General features: G+C 42.8%; 1 protein-coding gene across 3 annotated transcripts in view; it reads right to left on the bottom strand.

Annotated features, from left to right (window-relative positions):
• si:ch73-375g18.1 overlaps positions 1-20,523 on the bottom strand; it is a 64,336-nt gene continuing 43,813 nt past the window's right edge. The window contains exons 18-24 of one of the 3 annotated variants that reach the window (XR_012398824.1): positions 19,375-19,458; positions 18,235-18,415; positions 17,302-17,374; positions 13,226-13,324; positions 7,452-7,967; positions 208-1,869; positions 1-109 (exon numbers count right to left, since the gene is read on the bottom strand). Coding sequence is in view for 1 of the 3 variants with exons in the window: in XM_073939441.1 (XP_073795542.1) it covers positions 1,000-1,869; positions 7,452-7,967; positions 13,226-13,324; positions 17,302-17,374; positions 18,235-18,415; positions 19,375-19,458 (1,823 nt within the window). In the remaining 2 variants the exon portion in view is untranslated. Of the gene's footprint in view, positions 1,870-7,446; positions 7,968-13,225; positions 13,325-17,301; positions 17,375-18,234; positions 18,416-19,374; positions 19,459-20,523 lie in introns of those variants that run through there. The other 2 variants (XM_073939441.1, XR_012398825.1) reach the window with 2 other exon arrangements.

The following is a 20,523-nucleotide window of genomic DNA, read 5'->3' as shown; positions in this document are numbered from 1 at the left end:
TATAAAAGGGTTTTTGAGACTCCCAATGTTGATTTTGTTTTTATATATACAATTATGCCGTTAAACTCTTGTATAAACGCAATATCACACTCGTAGCAGTGCGATATGGCTGTAAATCAGCACTGGTGGGGGCACTAAGGCACCATTGCACACCTCTCACCAGTGCCGATATACAGCCATATCGCACTGCTACTCGTGTGATATTGCTCATATATATAATTTTATATTTGTATTGATATTTGGGTGAATATACAAAGCAATTACATTTAATAAATTTTAACATATGTGCCTATTTGTAATTCCAATAATTGAAAAAATACACATGTAAACAGCCAATTCTGCCATATTTTGAAATATTTGTTGCAGATATGATCTAATTTATATAAGTACAGACCAAAAGTTTGGACACACCTTCTCATTTGAGAAGTTTTGTTTATTTTCATGACTATGAAAATCGTGGAGTCACACTGAAGGCATCAAAACGATGAATGAACACATGTGGAATTATATACATAACAAAAAAGTGTGAAAAAACTGAAAACATGTCATATTCTAGCTTCTTCACAGTAGCCACCTTTGGCTTTGATTACTGCTTTGCACACTCTTGGCGTTCTCTTGATGAGCTTCGAGAAATAAAGCATGTGTTAATAGTTTTGATGCCTTCAGTGTGAATCGACAACTTTCATAGTCATGAAAATAAAGAAAACTCTTTGAATAAGACGATGTGTCCAAACTTTAGCTCTGTCCTGTATATATGAAAACAAAATATAAACCTGAATATCATTTATATAATTTGCATGTACTTGCATTGATCCCATTTCTACATGGGTGATGTGAACGGGTCTCTGCCTGTCTAAAGTGTAACAATAAACTCATTCAGTGATAGTCTGACTGTACGAGACTGCGTTAACGAACACACTGACCAATCAAAGCAACACGTCTGGGGTTTCATGACATCATCATTCATCGACAGTAAGAGAAGGAGCACACACACACACATCAGACGGGCGTTTCTTTGCTCTTCAGGTCGGGGGCGCTGTACTGCCGTCTCATGCGCGGCGGCGTCACGTAGCCCTGCGGTTTTTGGTTTCTGCCGTGCTGCTGATCAGTGAGCGTGTGCGGTAGCGTCTGGTAGGCTGGCCGCTGATGATTGGCGTATGTTTGTGCGTACGCCCCGTCGCCACGTGCACAGGGGCCTGGCGACTGTCGCCGATAACGACCGCGGCCTGAGGCGTTGTTGTTGTTGTTGTGGTGGAATCCGTTGCCGTAGTAGCCTTGATTTGCAGGCATGCTGGATCCGTCCAGCGAGTTGCGTCTGTAGCGCCACTGCTGTTGCTGAGGAAACTGATTGCCGTTAACATAGTTACCGTTGCTAGGGTGGCGAGGTTGCCAAGGGCGACTAGGTGAGGGTGCACGCATAACAACTGGCATTTGGAACGGTAAAGGAAGTAGTGGCATAGAAGGGGCGGGGCTTCGTCCATCACTGCAATCTACCTTAAGGTCGTCCACCACTACTGATGTGTTGGGTCCCCAGGACAGCCGGTGCTGCGGGTTACTCTTAAAGGGGAACTTTAGCTTGCAGTCCTGCGGGGGAATGAAGCGTCCCGTTCCAGGAAGGTGGACCACGCCTCCGTCCCCACCCACAGCCCCGCCCCCTCTGCGCAGCCGCTTGGTGATCTGCTGCTGCTGCAGGTTCTGCAGACGCATCTGCTCCTGCTTGAGCCAGCGCATGCGACCCCTGCGGAAGGCAGGGTCTTCCTCCATCAAACGGGACACACGCTCCTCTTTGGGGACACAGCCATGGTCATCCTCATCTAAGCCCCGCCCCTGATCACCGTCTGGGGGCAGATCCTCCGATTCATCGTCATCCTGCACAAACACAGAGTTAAGCATTACATTCACTAATCACATTACAGCTGGATTGATGACTTTAATTTGAATTGATATACAAATCAGGTGAACGCTGTAGGAATTACAACAGTTTGCTTATGTGCCTCCCACTTGTTATGGGTCCAAAAGTAATAGGACAATTGGCTTCTAGCCAAGTGTGTTATTCCCTCATTATCCTAATTACAATGAGCAGATAAAAAGTCCAGAGCAGGCCCGGATTGGCTAATCAGGAGGACTGGGAGAATTCCCGACCCGGCCACCGACCCGTGTTTGATCCTCATTTGAGTAATTTATTTTTTTCATTTTTATTGTTAAGACATATAATACTGTTAGTGTTGTTGAACATTTGAAGTTCTAAAGCAGCTGTTTTCTCAAAAAAGACGCGATAGTGTCATTTGAAACTGAATTAGAAATGACCTTTGTAGCTGCCCTTTGGTTTCCATGAACGAGACAGAGTTTCTGACGGGTGCTTGATTCTTTATTATGCTCAAGACGAGAGCCATTAAACTTTCGTTGCGTAGCACCGTGAAACTACACAAAGAAACAACAAAAATCAATAAAAACAACTCGTATACAGAATAATGACAGATAAAGATATAATGTACAGAGCGACATATGAAAGTGAAACAATGAAGTATATGAAGACAGTTTGAAACAACTAAGAAGGCAGAGCTCACGATTAACATATACATACAAATGAACTCATGTGGCTTAAATATTAACTTCACATACCTCGCTCCGCTTTCCCAAAGCGTTCTATTAAATAAATTGTGCAGGATTAAGCCTCCTTTTTCCATAAATCGCACAGCAACGTGTCTTCTCTTCGCTCCTGCTAGCCTGATTAACCTACTAGTCACCTAGGCTACCGAAACACGTGACATGCTCTGATGCTCTAAAATTATTTAAAGGGATATAATGATTTAGTGGTCACTTACAACCTTATTTTAATATAGTCAGTCGTGAACTGAGGTGGGCCGGTCTGAGGCTTGAAACTCCAGGGCTGAAAAGGAGTCCCACTCCGGCCCTGGTCCAGAGTTCATTTCAAGTGTGCCCTTTGCATTTGGAATCTGTTACTGTCAACTCTCAAGATGAGATCCAAACAGCTGTCACTATCAGTCAAGCCATCATTAGGCAGAAAAAAACAAAACAAACCTATCAGAGAGATAGCAAAACCTTTAGGCGTGGCCAAAACAACAGTGTAAAACATTCTTCAAAAGAAAGAGCGCACCAGTGAGCTCAGCAACACCAAAAGACCCGGAAAACCATGGAAACAACTGTGGTGGACAATTGAAGAATTCTTACCCCGGTGAAGAAAACACCTTTCACAGCAGTTGGCCAGATCAAGAACTCTCTACAGGAGGCAGGTGTGTGTGTGTGTCAAGATGAACAATCAGGAGAAGACTAACCTGAGTGAATACAGAGGGTTCACCACAAGATGTAAACCATCGGTGAGCCTCAAAAACAGGAAGGCCAGATTAGAGTTCTGAAAAAGCCTTCACAGTGCTGGAACAACATCCTCTAGACAGATGAGATCAAGATCAACTTGTATCAGCAGGATGGGAAGAGATGAGTATGGAGAAGGAAAGGAACTGCTCATGATCCTAAGCAGTGAAGCATGGTGGTGGTGGTGGTGTCATGGCGTGGGCATGTGTGGCTGCCAATGGAACTGCTTCTCTTGTATTTATTGATGATGTGATGCTGACTAAAGCAGCAGGATGAGTTCTGAAGTGTTTCAGGCAACATTATCTGCTCATATTCAGCCGAATGCTTCAGAACTCATTGGACGCGCTTCACAGTGCAAATTGAGAATGACCCAGTGCATACTGCAAAAGCAAACAGAGTTTTCGAAGGAAAAGAAGTGGAGTGTTATGCAATGGCCAAGTCAATCCCCTGACCTTAATCTGATTGAGCATATATTTCACCTGCGGAAGACAAAACTGAGGGGAAAATGCCGCAAGAACGAGCAGGAACTGAAGACTAGAGGCCTGGAAGAGTACCAGCAGGGATGAAACCCAGCGTCTGCTGATGTAAGGCTGTAAGTGACTGCAAAGGATTTGCAACCAAATATTAAAAAGTGAAAGTTTGATTTTATTATTATTCTGTCCCAATTTCATTTGGACCCTTAACAAGTGGGAGGCACTTATGCAAACTCTTGTAAATCCTACAGCGTTCACCTGATTTGGATGTAAATACCCTTTTATTATATTATATTTTATTTTATACTTTATTTATTTTCTTGATGAGGTTAATTTAATATTTTTTATATGTGCATGTATATTTGTATTTGTGTATATATGTGAATTAGTGGTGGGCCATTATCAGCTTGTGTTAACGCGAGACTCTTATCGGGCAATAAAAAAAAACATCGCCGTTAGTCTATCCTCAAAGTTTGGTTGGGAGCTGGGTCTATTCTACACAAGCTATGATGACTTTCAGCTTGATATTTTAGCGCGGATGTATACCTGGCCTGTAGGTGGCGAGAACGAGTCTTCGAACCTGTGTGTGTTCCTACCATGAATAGGCACATCAAACGTGACGTGCTAACATGGATGCAGTTCACTAGAGTGAATCTGATTAATGTCAGCTCCACATCTGACTATCAGGCACCTGTAGAGTTGATGTGTTCCAGTAAAATATATAAAGATAAAATGGAGCGGGAGCTTTTTAAAACGAATGATGGTGAATGAAAGTCAAACCGGTGAGCCGTCTGACAAAACAGTGCCCTTCTGAATCAAATCAGCAGGACGCCCTTCTGGATCTGTCACTTACTTTAAAGACACGACTGACTACACTTACATGGACATCTGTAATCTACTTATTTGCCTTAATAGACAATAATATAATGAAGGTGTTCATGTGAAGTGCTGTAATGTAAGAGTTTCCTGTAGTTTTGGGTGACTTTAACTGCAGTTCGGCAGTCACTCATAAACATTTCATTTATGCCCCCGAGACAAACTGGCCTATTAGACGCAAATAAAGGCTGATTTATACTTCTGTGTCAAACGGTTGCGTATGCTACAGCACTGACGCATAGCCCTTCGCTGTGGCCATCGGCGTCACTGACGTGCACCTCTCAAAAAATGTAACTACACATCGCAACAACGCGTAGCGCAAGCTTTGTGATTGGTCAGCTTGGTAGCGCTGACGAGTCTAAGCGGGACCGAGAGCCGTGCGAATGGCGCGAGCGATTGTTTACAAGTGTGGAGTCCCGTGAAGGAGCTCCGGATGGAAAGTTTTGTTTTGTGTTTACCTCATAGTTAAAGTTGTTGTACGTCCGCCGGTTCCTGCCTCAAAATGAGCGAGTTTGAGCCACTTGTACATCCCGGAAGTGTTCAGGAAAAGCAAAACAGCAGTGAAGAAACTGGACACAGAGGAACATTTACACCTCACTGCCAACTAGCGTTTCGGAAGTGTTAATGCAGAACAACAGAGACAGCACGCAGAAGTATAAATGCACAGCTACACGCGTTGCATGCGCCGAGGGTTACGCCGGTCACCTGACGCTGAAGTATAAATCAAGCTTAAAAGGTCATGAAACACTAAAACACATGTGTTGAGCTGTTGACAGTGGTATATGTGTCCCACACTGCTAAAAACACTATTAGGACACCTATATTTCACTAAAAAGTGTAAATTGGTTGATTTTGCGTTATTATGAGCAAATTCGTACTTCCTGTTTGAAACTAATTTTTGAAGCTGCGTCACGGTCATGAGATAATAGCGTGTACTCCAGCGTGCAGACTGGACGTCTGAGCCAGAGTGAGTCTTATTACGTCCTACAGTGTGATGCATTAATGCATGAGTAAGGCTTGGTTCAAACCAATCAGCGCACTCTATTGTGCAACTTCATTAATATTCATTACTGTCACAGTGTTTAGACGACAGAGACGCCACGTTGTGTTGGCAAAACAAGCGTGAAGTGTTGCTTTTATAGTTTGCTGCCGTTAAGTTTCGTTTTCATTTTCTCTCTGTGAGAGCTCAGCTGGAGTCACGTGTGGATTAACAGTGTACGCGACGCTCGACAACAATAACTTACGTGTCTAAGGAGGATTATTGTTTACCTGAGAGCTGTTCTCATCTGCAAACGCTGAGATCCGGATTCGCTTGTAGTCTTCTCTTCATAAAGACGCGGCTCTAGTTGCTGGTGATTGTCCTGTCTCTACAGATTTAGTAAGTGAGCGACCAGTGCTCACTTGTATATTCAGTTTGTTCGTATCGAACTAAGTTAACTATTGCACCGAGTGTAAACATGTTAGCACCACAACCAAACTTTAACCTCGTGTAGGGTTTTTAACCGCATTTTGTGACCGGAATAACACACGCGGCTTTCTGACGCTACCTGCCGTGTGCATCTAAGTTTCCGGGAAATGTGGAGGTTTTTTTTCGCTCATTCGCCGTGCGGTATCAAACATTGCATGAAAAATACACGCTTAGAGCAGTTCCTCGAATCAAATATCTCGTTTGTCGCGAGGGGCATGAATGAATACCCTGAATGAAAGAGCCAAACTGCAGTTAAAGTCCAACATTTAATAATTTGGCAAATAATTCCACTACAGATGTCCATGTAGGTTAAACACCATCACTTTCTACTGTGTGTGAGTATTTTAACTGAAACTCGCGCGTGCCCAAATAGACACTCCCACACCATCCCACTTTAGTTCCTCCGACACTCCCCCCTAAACAGAGTTTGACACGCCCACTTTTCTGACTTTTTCCAAAGTAGAGGTGTGAAAACACCCTGCTGAAACGAGGGGCTTTCATGGCCCTTTAAGGAGTAAGGACTGGTGAGAGTGTTGTGGAATTTAATAACGCACGCCAAATGAAAAGAAAAAAACTTCCGCATTTCACCATGTGTGTGTGTCTTGTGGGAAAATATATGACGGTAATAGTTTGATTGCAGTGTTTACTTCAGTAACGCCACTAATATCTGCATACTCCACATGTCTTAATTCATTTCTGTTTAGTTCAGTGATGACTTTAGTCGCATTAAGGTCATTAATAATGGCTGTTTGGAGCTACTGTAGGCCTACAGTTCAACATTGATGTTTAACTGAATAAACAGTGAGTAAACACAAGCACATCTTATTGAAAATCATTTATTTTCATCACCAATAATCACAGTAGAACCGTTCCTCAAGCAGTTTGTGATGCATTTTGGAAACAGGAGATGCGCCACTGGTCTAATGCGCCACCTGGCTTGAGAAACCCAAAAGACTTACCTCTAATCATTATTTGGGTAGTGCACATATTCTGAATGCCTTCGCCAGAATTTAAATGAGCCATTTTAATCTAGATTAAATCCAAGATTACAGTGAGATTAATGTACATTAAAACAATTAATCTATGCCCACCTATAATATATACATGTATGTATATTTATATATGTGTATTATTATGTTTGTTTGCTAGTTTATTTTGTTCCCACTGGTTTTTTGTTCCTAAAAGACCAAAAACAACAAGTAAAAAAAAAAAAAAAAAAAGACAAAAAGCCTGTTAGGTGTGATTGGGGGTGTCTGCACATGTAAGTATGCACATGTCTATGAGTGTGTGTGTGTGTGTACCTGCTGTACGACCGGTATGATGCTCTCCATCTTCATCATTCTGTCTCTGAGGGCTTTGATCTCCTCGTCCTTCATGTTGTTCTGCTCTTTGACCTCCTGTAGGATGTCGGTCAGTTTGTGTATGTGAGCCTTCAGGTTGTAGACACCGCTGCGTGCGCTCTCTGCGTCTGCGTCTGCCGTGTCCTGCGTCCGCTCGTCCCCGATGCCCACCGTCTCCCACACGTCCTCCGCCACCTCCCTCCAGCCGTCCTTCTCGGCGTCCCGTCTCCCGTACATGCGGCACAGCTCCTTCATCTTGACGATGGCCAGCGCCTCCACCTCCCGCCGCGAGTGTCGGAAGTCTCCGAGCGCCACCTCATAGCAGATCTCCTTCACCGCCTGCAGCTTGAGGTCGCTCAGGGTCAGCTGCTCCGGGGCTTTGCTGATGCGCCGCCGCTGGGGGATCTGGTAGACGCGGAGCGGCTCGCGGCGCTTCCCACTGCTGGGTAAACCACAGCGCTTCACGATGGACTGCACCTGAAACACAAGCAGGAGACACACAGGATCCAGTGAAGTGCTTTGAAATGTGCATTTTCTATTCGATGTTTGAATTAATCTCAACTTAATCTCAAGTAGCTCCTCCCCTTTGTTTAAAACAGCCAATAGTGTTTAGCTTTAGTTTTGTTTGTTTATCTTATTTGTGTTTAAAAAATTCCAATCTTCTCAAATCTCTTTATTTTTATTTTTGAAATATTTTTTTTTTATTAAAAAAATAAATAAACTAATTAGAAATTAATAGGGATGTAACGGTATCAGAATTTCACGGTACGGTAATACCTCGGTATGAATGTCACGGTACGGTATTTATTGAATCATTTACAGGAAAAAAAAAAACTTTTGAAAATACTCCAAAAAAGTGCCAAAAGTGTCAATGACATACAAATTAGCCATCTATCTGTTAGCTTTGAAACAGGAACTTCAATTTTAATAACAGAAAATTATTAAACCATGTACAAAAATAAAGTTTCAATTTAGTATTGTTAAAAACTCATCACATTCAACATTTAATCACTCACTTAGATAGAGATGGGTTTAAAGGAAAATTATCATATAACTATAATCTGGTAAAAGCTGGTATCTCTGGGTATTTACAATGTCCCCTGCAACAGAAAAAACCCTCTCATTTGGGACTGAGGTTTCTGGGACAAGAGAGATATGACTTGGTCCATGTTGACAGCAGTGGGTAACGTTGTGCATTGTCTTTCCCCCACTTGAGAAGACAAACCATGAGTGAGATAGAGGTCTCTTTGCGGTACAAGTCAATGTCTGCATCAATCTGAACAGTGTGCTGTGTTTCTGCAGTCCCCATGACTGTTATTAGTCGTATTCCCCAACTTGCAGGCACGTGCACACATAGGGCTCAACCTGTGCAGTGCACATGCCCTTTTTAGTCTTGGATAGAAAATGCCCTTCCAAAACGATCAAAAGTGCCCCCGCGACGCGACACACCCTCCGTCCAGTCCAGCCCTTCAGTAGGCGCGTGACAACACCTCTCTTGGTATGCGCGCTCAACCCCCCCCCCCTCGGCGCTTTACAATACGCGCGCCACAACACAGCTGATCAGAACGCGCGCGACAGCACCGCTATTCAGCACGCGCGCGGCGACAACACCCGCTTTAGGTTCGATCATTTCCATCTTTTTTTCATCTCCGCTACTAGCAGCACACTCCATTTCCGCATTACTGGATCTGTAGCGACAACAGACCGCAAAGGATTATGGCCACGCCGGGGCTGATGGGAAATGAAGTTTCAGCTACCTCCCGTTCGCTTCATTCGCCTGAGCAAATTTTCTCTGAAGATCTATACAGTTTTACCGAGTCATGCGACTTCGGTAATATCGAAAAAATTTAATATTGCGGTATGACGGTATTTACAATACCGTTACATCCCTAGAAATTAATAATTAATAAAGTAATTCATTTATTGTGGAAAACCTTGTGCGGATGGCGAGGCAGTGGCGCAGTAGGTAGTGCTGTCGCCTCACAGCAAGAAGGTCGCTGGGTCGAACCTTGGCTCAGTTGGTGTTTCTGTGTGGAGTTTGCATGTTCTCCCTGCCTTCGCGTGGGTTTCCTCCGGGTGCTCCGGTTTCCCCCACAATCCAAAGACATGCGGTACAGGTGAATTGGGTAGGCTAATTTGTCCATAGTGTATGAGTGTGTGTGGATGTTTCCCAGAGATCGGCTGGAAGGGCATCCGCTGAGTAAAAACTTGCTGGATAAGTTGGCGGCTCATTCCGCTGTGGTGACCCCAGATTAATAAAGGGACAAAGCTGACAAGAATGAATGAATGAAGCTAATATGGCCCAGCCTCACCCAGTGTCTAGCGGCCCCAAGGTAAAATGTGTAAGAGGCTAAATGGTCATATGCATTTGTTTGTATGACAAAACATGTCTTTTTGACTCAAGAAGGTTTATACTGAGGCCCCGTTTACACTAATGCGTTTTAGTTTGAAAACACGTTAGTTTTGCTACGATTACGCCATCCGTCCACTCTAAGCTGGAGTTTTCGAGTGCCTAAAACGGAGTGTTTTGGAAACGCTTGATTAGCTGTTTTCACTCTAAAACACTGCTGCTCCGTCTCAGTGTGGATGGGGGAAAACGGAGACATCTGAAAACGGAGGCGGGGCTGCTGAGATTCGCTACCTGATTGGGGCTTTTGTGTCATCTTTTGCGTATCCTTCCCTTATTCGTCAAGCCCCTATCACATGACTATAACACATGGCTTTAACGCTACCGGAAGACTCCAGACCAGCGTTCACTGTAAACCACAACATGGACACAGAAATGGGAGCGTTGTTTGCACTATTGTCTGTTTTAGGCGTCATTGTGCAGTTATTCATTTGTTACGTTTAGTTACTCGACCTCGTCGTCTGTCCACAAAAATACCTCTCTTGCTTTCTTTGCCATCGCGTTTAATGTTCAACCGGTGTTTGTTGACTAACAATAACCAAATGTCGAGCGAGACGCATGCTTCCTGTTTATACTAGAACGCGCATGCCCAGAGTGCGCGAATGGTCCCGTGATATACGTTTTTGGTGGAGTAGTGTGGACGGAGATATGTTCAGAAACGCTAGGTGAAACACTAGTGTGGACGCGGATCGTTTTTGATCTAAAATGCAATTTTAAAACTAAAAGGCACTCGTGTAAATGGGGCCTAACTCCAAAGGCAGATACTAATAAGATCAGGGCCTGGTGTGTGGACTTTGGGGTTTTTATGATGTGGTCACATGTTAATTGGTCAGTTTGAATGACTCAGCATTTGGGATTTAGTCACATGGTCAAGAAAGATACAAAATGGGTGAAAAACTCTACTCTGTCTCTTTTCCTGGCCTGTCTTTTCTGTCACTGCACTCTCCTGCTCTGCTCCTCTCCTCCTCTGGAGTCTATCTTCTCTGACTATACTATAATCAGGCAAAATGATTGTCAAGTGACCGGCGTAACCCACGGTGCATGCAATGCGCGTAGCTGTGCATTAATACTTCTGCATTAACACTTTCCGAAACGCTAGTAGGCAGTGAGGTGTAAATGTTCCTCTGTGTCGAGTTTCTTCGCTGCTGTTTTGCTTTTCCTGAACACTTCCGGGATGTACAAGTGGCTCAAACTCGCTCATTTTGAGGCAGAAACCGGTGGACGTGCAAAAACTTTAACTATGAAGTAAACACAAAACAAATCTTTCCATCCGGAGCTCCTTCACGGGACTCACGGGACAATCGCTCCATCAGGCTCGCACCATTCACGCGGCTCTCGGTGCCGCCCAGACTCGTCAGCGCTACCAAGCCGACCAATCACAGAGCTTGCGCTACGCGTCGTTGCAACGTGCAGTTACATTTTTTGAGAGGTGCGCGTCAGCGACGCCGACGGCCACGGCGAAGGGCTATGCGACGACCCCGTAGCATACGCCAGCATTTGACGCAGAAGTATAAATTAGCCTTAACTTCTAGGCCTGCTCTCTTTGTCTCTGGTTATCTCTGGTAACTTTAATTTTAATTTAAGCTGGGTACAATTTATATCACATGTTTTATCATTTCATATTTTATTATTTTATACAGTTATTTGTAATTAATTCAGTTGTAATTGTAGAGAATTATAGTTATATTATATATCATCTCATTTTCAAGTAGTTGTGAATTACTTTTGATTTAACATCAACATTTAATTGTTCCATATTGCAATACAATTCAATCACATAATATCCCACATTTATAGCTATTAATACTGCCCTTATTTCCGTTTTTGGTATGAGATTGCAGAAGAATGGTTTGACTAGAAATGTACAGTTCTTTACATCTTGTTAAGTGTGACGTCACGCGGAGTGGCCTCAGGGTCCAAGTGCTCTATTCAACTGAATGGGGAGACTCAAGAAGTGGTAATTATAAACGTTTACAAAGCGATTTAATGTTTTCTAAAATCACGATGGCAGTATATATGTCCATGCCTAATATCCGATGGCCAGAAAGTGACAATTTTTTTCATAAATTGTTAAATTTTTGGAATTTGTTATGCAGCAAGCCCAGAGATTGTTGCGTACACTATGACTTTATATAACTGTAACGTTCGCTTGCAGAACGTATTTTGGATAAGTGTGTGCGTTCGTTTGTATGTGGGTGTGTCGTTTCATGCATGTGTTACAGGTACGAACGGCATTGGAGGATCCGCATTTCGTGCTGATGACGATGGCCGCTGACGCTGGGTTTGCGCCACCAATCGCTGGTTGGCGTAGCGTTTAAAAGCCGAGCCCAAACTGCAATGGCGATCTCTCTCTCTCTCTGTCTCTTTCCTTCTCGCCACTTCTCGCTCTTATTCTTTCTGTGGGTCTCTGTGAGGACAGTCTCTCTTGCGAGGGCTAGTCTGAGAGAATGTGTTTTGCTTGTTTAATGCTCTTGTCTAAAGTTTGCGATTTAATAATGCTTGTGAAATTGTCCAGTTAACTGACATGTTTGAGTGATGCCCCGGAGAGGTGTAGGAGTGAGTAAGTCGCGCGATATACATATACAACACTCAGATTGATATTTTGTATTAGTTCACTAGGTTCAGGAGGATGTGCTGTTTTCTGTATGTTTTATTTTTAGTTAGAGCAGTTTAGTTAAGACGTTTGGTACGTTGAAGATGTTTCTTTTCATGCTTTTCTTTTCATATTTAGTTTAGTTTGGTGAAAACAGTTACTGAGTTTTGTTATATTTATTTCGTTGATTTAAGCACAATCAACTACTTCCTCTCCCCCCAGGTAATTCATTATTTAATCATTGTAAATATTTTTCTTTCACTGTATAATATATTTTCACTGGTTTTCATGGGATATATGGGCAATAAATAATTGCAGTGATTATTTGATTCAGTTTATTTCTTTCTCCATCCGCTTGTCACACACATTAAACTAATGTATGTTGTGTCATCTACTCCTAGTTTAATATTAACATCTAAAAGGACGTAACAATAACATTAACTTTCATGTGTGATATGAATTAAAAGTGATCATAAACTAATAATTTCTCAACTCAAATGAGTGGCGGCTTGGACCCGGAAAAAGTATTACATACGTCACCAACACGTCACCACTTAACAAGCGGATATCATCTAAACACAAATTTTGCCGCTGTTTTGGAGCACACTAGAATATAGATAACCTTAAAAAGAGCAATACTGATATACTAACATCAAACTGCAAAACAAAAGTCCCTGATATTGCATAACTTGAACAAAACAATATCAACAATATCAACAATACACTTCACTTTACCTTGTTGGCTGGAAGTTTCTCTCTGAGGGATGAGATGAGTCTCCAGCTCTCCTCACAGGAGCGTTTGTCAGAATCATCGCCGCTGTCTGAATCTGCATACTGAACACACAGAGCAAGCATCTAGTATTAAAGTCTGGGTCAAATCAAAATATGCAGTGTTTATTTTGCTAGACAGACTGTTATTCATCAGGTGAACAATTAATCTGTGCAAGTTAATTCATGAAAAAAAAAAGAAGTGTGTTTTGCTAATCTACAATCAGCCTGAGCATCTGCTTCTGCATTTGGACTGGCTCTTTCTCTAATAACGTCTCACAATCTGACACACTTCTGCACACATTTTGTCATTTTCACACAGATAACATTGGTCCTGTGTTTAATCTGCCACGATGCTGACACACAGGCATCTATAGCTCCGCCCTCCTCTGAAAACAGCACAATCTCATTTGATTTAAAGGGCACCTATGGTGAAAAATCTACTTTTCAAGTTGTCTGGACAGACATGTGTATATATATAGTGTATAGACCGTCATATTGGGCTGATATAAACACACACCGTTCTTTTTTTTCAATTTAACAACAAAAAAACGGTGGACCAATTGGAGCGGTTTTTAGAGCGACCGCAACTTGACGTAGGAGTGCGGTCCCCCCGCCCACCAATATTGATTGACGGCATGCACTAAACTCCAGGGGTTTCATTACCACGACGTAAAATGGGCGTGGCTCGGTCGGTGTTTGGGAAACGCCCCTGAGAGGTCACCGATCATGCGCAGTACAGGTTCTTTTTTAGCGCGGTCATTTCAAACAGGATGATTATGGATAAAGAACCTACCGCGGTGGATAACGAAGGAAAAAACAATCAAACAGGTTATTTTTTTTTGTGTTTATAATGTTATATTTTAAAGATTTCATTAACAAAAACAGCTGACCTCGTTTTAATCCGTTTTACTGTCTCTGGGCTTTTGTACTTCCATTTTAAACCAAATAATAATGGTTGTGGTAAGATTAACCGTGTTTTTGTAGTTTAAAATATGGTATTCAGTCATGTTTAAACAAATAAATACCACATTTTCTGTAATAAATCGTGGTTAATTTTTCTTTCTCGATCTTAGTTAATTAACATAACACATATTTATTTTCTATTTTTATTTAAAGTCATCATACATAAAACAACTGAGATCAGGACAGGTATCTGATGTTAACTAATATAAAAGTGATCATACATGAAACCCCTGAGATCAGGACAGGTATCTGATGTTACTGTATATGATATATGAAGAATTTGACACAAAATCCCTGGGATCAGGACAGGTATCTTAAGTTATAACAGTATTAATGTAATCTGAGAGGTATCTTAAGTTAATTTGATTAATATAACACACTGACTTCACATGAAACACCTGATCAGGACAGCTATTTTGTACTGCATATAAAAGGCATTGGACACGAAACCCCTGCGAATACGTACAGGTATCTGAATCAAACGGCTGTTTTCACAATCTGCGCATGATCCGTGACCTATGCAAATTCACAGATAGGCCACGCCCACCCGATGACGTAATAGCGGTTACGCTGTACTGAAACCCCTGGAAAAAAGTGCCTGCCATTGATTGACAGGCACATGTCACCATATCCTCAGTTTGTTGTTTCAGGTCCGCCATTTTCAGCGTGTGAGTCAAAGCGGTGTCACTAGAGGAACACCCGTGCTCTATTTTTAGATGTGAGGCTCATTGGGCTCAACACAGGATCAGCATTCGGTAGGTTTGCAAACGTGTACTTTTCATTGCGTCTACCTTAAACTTCAGCCGTTTGCATTTCTCGTGGTCACAGAAGCTCCATGTGAGTGTGATCTTAACTACTGTAGGTGCAGCTGTAAAGTGCGAGCGCCTTTGCCTCACATGCGTGCCGCTTTGTTGCTGTGTGCGCGCGAATGAGAGAGAGAGACCTTTGTGCTGCTGTCTGTGTGTGTGTGAGAGAGAGAGAGAGAGAGAGAGAGAGAGAGAGAGAGCGTGCTTGTGTGTGTGTGTTTATACAGACAGCTTGTTATAGGCTGTCTGGACTCTGTATAGCTGGGTGGTTTTCGGTTTTGTTCTCAGCCCGCTCGTTAGCGGGAACGGGCGCGGCGGGTAGCGGGACAACAAATGCTGAATATAAGCGGAAGCAGTCGGATTCGGGATAGAACCTGGCCGGAATCAATTATTAATCCCGCGCAGATCTCTACCACAGAGTGCCATCTGAACATGCGAATGTCCGTGTTTGGTGTGCCGTGTCGCGGCTCTAAGCGGGTCATCCGGTGCCTCAGTCAAAGTTAATTAAGTGTGCTTGGTTATTAGTCTGTGTACAAGCTCGACACTTTAAACTAGCACACAGTTGGCTGAGAAACTATACAAAGACATGAATGATTGTGTACTCTCTGCTTGGTCTGTGGCCGAGGCGTACATGTACGGCTGAATGCTGATCCTCTCATGCAGTGACTGTCTGCCTGTTTGTTGCCAAACACAGAGCGGGCGAGCTCTTGGCTCCGCCCCCTTGATATGTTGGGCGGGAATTTGAAACTAATTTTCATGTGAAGCAACACGCCCCTAAAACAGCGAGCTATGTACACACCCACAACATCACACTTTAACACATTAAAATGAAAACACCTGTGGCCTCATGTACGAAGACTTGCGTGGAAATCATACTAAAACATTGCGTACAAACACAGCTGTAAATGTGCGTACGCAGAAAAAAATTCAGATGTATGAAACACTGCGTACGCCGAATCTCACGCATATTCTTTTGTACATCTGAATGAACGAGAAACTGAGCACAACATGCACGAGCACAAAACCCCTCCCTGCCTCCTCCCCCGTATGAATATGCTAATGACTCTACTTTGGCAAAACCCAACGAAAAAGCAACGGAAAAAGCAAGCAAGAAGAGAAACTTGAACAGAATGTGAATTGGAAGTGCTGCTTTCGGAGGTAGACCGGAGAAAAACTGTGTTATTTGCAAGTTTGTCCTCCGGGATTAACAACAAAAGAAAAAAATAGAGTGGGAGAGTTTAGCTGATGCGGTTAACACAGCTGGGTCTGAACATCGCACTGAGTGCATTAGAAAAGAAATAGTGTCATTTATAGGTGTGAAATGTTGCAGTACCCTAAACAGTCTCAGTGGAGCAGCTCGTAAAACGCATGTCAACATGTTTTGACACGTTCGAGCTTGAACTCAGTTCGAATCCAGCGTCTGATGAACTCATTCTTCTTTTTTTCCCCGCTACATATCAGATTTTGCCCACTATTTATCACGAGAAAGACAAGTAGGAATCATCAATAAGTCTGTGCATCATATTTTATTTGCACATTTATTGAATGGAAATGTTTCTGATTCACGCATGCAAATTCATCTTCAGATAGTGTCTTTATAGCAATGTGTGTGCAGTAGATAGCTCAGATTACATTGGGAAAACAGGCGACCGCTGCAAATTGAGCTTTAATGTTTGGCTGGTCAACTGTATGGTATGGAAACCTTATATACCTGCTAGATGAACCTGTCTCATACAGCTGCCATTGCAAGGCTCAGACACTTTGTAGAGTGCAATTTAACACAACTGCCTCTAGGAGTCGCCAATGGAAATAAAACAGACACGCACAAAAAATGTGCGTACGCCAGCCAGAAAGCTGCCGTGAAGCTGCGCACATTCCCACGTTCAGTTCATCGTTAGTAAATCCAAACGTGAGCGATTCTGAGCGTGAAACCTGGCGTACGCAAAGTTTTCGCTGCGTACGCAGCGTTGATACATGAGGCCCCTGAACTGTGTGTTGAACTGAACCTAAACTGGCACACTCAGAACAACAATAATGTTAATATTAAATCTTAAAAAGGGGGTAAACAATGTGCCCTTTAAAGCGACAGTCACAAAAAAAAACATGATTAAGATCAAAGCCTGAACGTGTCAGTTTCAGAGAGCTAGAGAACATTATTAGTGTGCTATTTTGAGCTGAAACTTCACACACACACATACGCACACACCTGCACACACACACACGCACACACACACTCTAGGCACACGTATTTTACACCTGTCTGTCTCTCACCAGTCTCTGTTGCTCCAGCAGCAGATCTGCTTCTTCTTTCTCTCGTCGATACTGAATCTCCACATCCTGTAACCTGAGATTGACAAAGGCAAACCAAAGGTGAATACACTGTCAGCACACGTCTACTCAGTTAAATGCATTCGTTTTAAGCCACTCAAGGCAGAATTGTGTATGATTAAACATTTAAAACATTATAAAAACCTACACTGCAAAAAATGTCTTTCTTACTTAGATTTTTTGTCTTGTTTTTAGTCCAAATATCTACAAATTCTTAAATCAAGAAGCATTTTCTAGACAAGCAAAACATAGTGTCTTTAAGAAATAATATGCCATCCAGCAAAATAATCTGCCAATGGGGTCAGCAAAATAATCTTGTTTTTCGATTCGTGATAAAATTATTTTGCTTATTTGAGGACCGGGAGAAGAAGCGCGATTTGCAGGAGATTATCACTCATTTGCTGGCATCCGGGAGTCTCTGTGCATTTGTGGGAGACTTCCAGAACTTCCTGGGAGACTTGGGATGTCTGGAATGATCTACTCATAATTCCCTCTTCATTTAGCCGTATGGCCGGGCTCGGATCGTATCGCTTTCTCACTGCAATCGATCCGCTTCAGAGTTCGTTTCAATCAAGCCGAAACCACCTCATTTAGGCGATCTCGGATCGATTGATTTGGCGCAGATCTGAGCGCGATCGGTGGTTTCACATATGCCAAATGAACTGGGCAAACGAGACAGGTTCTGAAACAAAACTCTAGGTGTGAAAGCACCCTTAATGTGTGAGGATTTGCAACACACTGTCAAACTGACGAGAATTTTTTCTTAATTTGCTGGTCTTTTTTTGTAATTGCATTGTTTTCTTTAACTGCAGCATGTTAAGCTTTCTCGGCCAGCATGTATCTAGCCAATTTTAGGTTACTGTGTTGACTCCTGACCTCCTCTCCATCTCCAGCTTGATGTCGATGCCTTGTTTCTCCAGCAGCTCCCTCTGGGCGTAGTTCCAGTCTGCCGGCTCCCCCTGCTGCTCCACACAGGTACTGCGCTCACGCTCCAGACGCGCCTGCTCCGGGTGGTTGAACCTGAACACGTGACTCTTCCCCATCACGATACGGTTACCTGCGGCACCAGAGGACGAGCTTACAGTCATGTTCAGTTCAATTCAAGTATATTTGTATAGCGCTTTCACAGTAACTATTGATTGACTTTATTATTATTACTGTTTAGCATGTTTTCAATTAGTTTGAGCGCATTGTTGGATTTGCTCTTCAGTGTTTTGGGCTTTCAGCAGTGACATTTACATTATTACACTGAACTGAACTTCATCTGTGAAAACTGGACTGAAGGTGTTTCGATTTATTATCATCTTCATCTGTTAAGCTGCTTTGACACAATCAGCATTGTGAAAGTGCTTTGGAAATTTCAGTTTAGCTTTTAGTTTGTTTCATTAATTTTTTTTATTATTATTTTATTTTATTTATTTATTTTTTTTTTAGATTTAAGTATTCATTCATTCATTTTCTAGTCGGCTTAGTCCCTTTATTAATCCGGGGTCGCCACAGTGGAATGAACTGCCAACTTATCCAAGGTTTTATGCAGTGGATGCCCTTCCAGCCACAACCCATCTCTGGGAAACATCCACACACACATTCACACACATACACTCATACACTACGGACAATTTTAGTCTACCCAATTCACCTGTACCGCATGTCTTTGGACTGTGGGGGAAACCGGAGCACCCGGAGGAAACCTACGCGAATGCAGGGAGAACATGCAAACTCCACACAGAAACGCCAACTGAGCCGAGGTTCGAACCAGCGACCTTCTTGCTGTGAGGCGACAGAATTACCTACTGCGCCACTGCTTCGCCCCGATTTAATCATTATTTTTGCTAATTATGATTTGATTTCAGTCAGTTTTTGCAGTGACTGTTGTGAGTTTTGTTTAGTTTTTCATTCACTGTGAACTTTCATATTTTATTTCAGTAAATGAAAATGTTTTTCATTAAACCAATAGTTTTTCTTCGTGTTTAGTTTTCATTTTCGCTTGACTGACAGCCCCAAACACACACTCACCCTGCCTGAGCAGCACACACTCGCTGATCTGCTTCCCGTTGACGTACGTCTCTGCTCCTTCCAGCGGCTCCAGAGTCACGTCCACTGCAGACACACACACACACACACACACACACACACACACACACACACACACACACACACACACACACAGTCAGTGTTTAGCAGGAGGGTATGCTAATGAGGTGGGCGGGACTCTTCTGAACTCCTCCCTAGATAAGAATGGGGATTCTTTAAGTGAAGTGTAGTATATGTTAATGAAGTGGGTGGAGCACTTCTAAGCTCTTTCCGAAGAATGGGATTCTTTGTGCAAGTTCTATGCTAATGAAATGGGCGGGGCTGTTGGGAGTTCCTCCAGTATAAATGAAGTTCAAAAAGTATGCAAATTAAATTAATGGTGCTCTTCTGAGCTCTTACTAAGGTAAAAACGGGATTCATTGGGCAAGTAGTATGTTAATTAGGTAAGTGGGGCAGTTCAGAGCCCATCACAAGTACTGTATAGATTAAGTTTCTCTAGGTTCAAAATGCATGCTAATGAAATGGGCGGGGCTCCTCTAAGCTCTTTCGAGGAAAGAATGGAGATTTTTTATGCAAGTAGTATATTAATGAAGTGGGCGGGCCTATTCAGAGCCCCTCCCCAAGCATAATTGAGGTTTCTCTAGGTTTAAAATGTATGGTAATAAAGTGGGTGGGGCTCTTTTGAGCTCTTCCAAGGTAAGAACAGGGATTCTTTGTGCAAGCTGTATGCAAATAAAATGGGTGGAGCTGTTCGGAGCTCCTCCCTTGGTAAGAATGGTGATTCTTTTTTGTGCAATAAAGTGGGTAAGGGCCTTCAGAGATCTTACTTGGTATAAATAAGGTTCCTCTAGGTTCACAATGCATGCTAATGAAGTGGGTGGGTATCTTAGATCTTTCCAAGGTAAGAATGGGCATTATTTGTGCAAAGTGCATGTTACTGAAGTGGGCAGGGCTAACTGTTGCTGACAGAAGGCTCCGCCTCCTACAGGCCCACTTCATTTGTTCTGAATCTACATGCACATAATGTCATTTAAGGCGATATGGAATGTGATGAAAGATCGCTCTACTTCAAACAGTTTCACATCATGCCATGACAACAAGCAAATTCACCTGACACACACACACACACAC

The sequence above is a fragment of the Danio rerio genome, chromosome 23 (assembly GCF_049306965.1).
Source record: "Danio rerio strain Tuebingen ecotype United States chromosome 23, GRCz12tu, whole genome shotgun sequence".
Taxonomy (NCBI): domain Eukaryota; kingdom Metazoa; phylum Chordata; class Actinopteri; order Cypriniformes; family Danionidae; genus Danio; species Danio rerio.
Note: the sequence above shows the minus strand (reverse complement) of the source record. Positions and strands in the feature narration are given on the sequence as shown.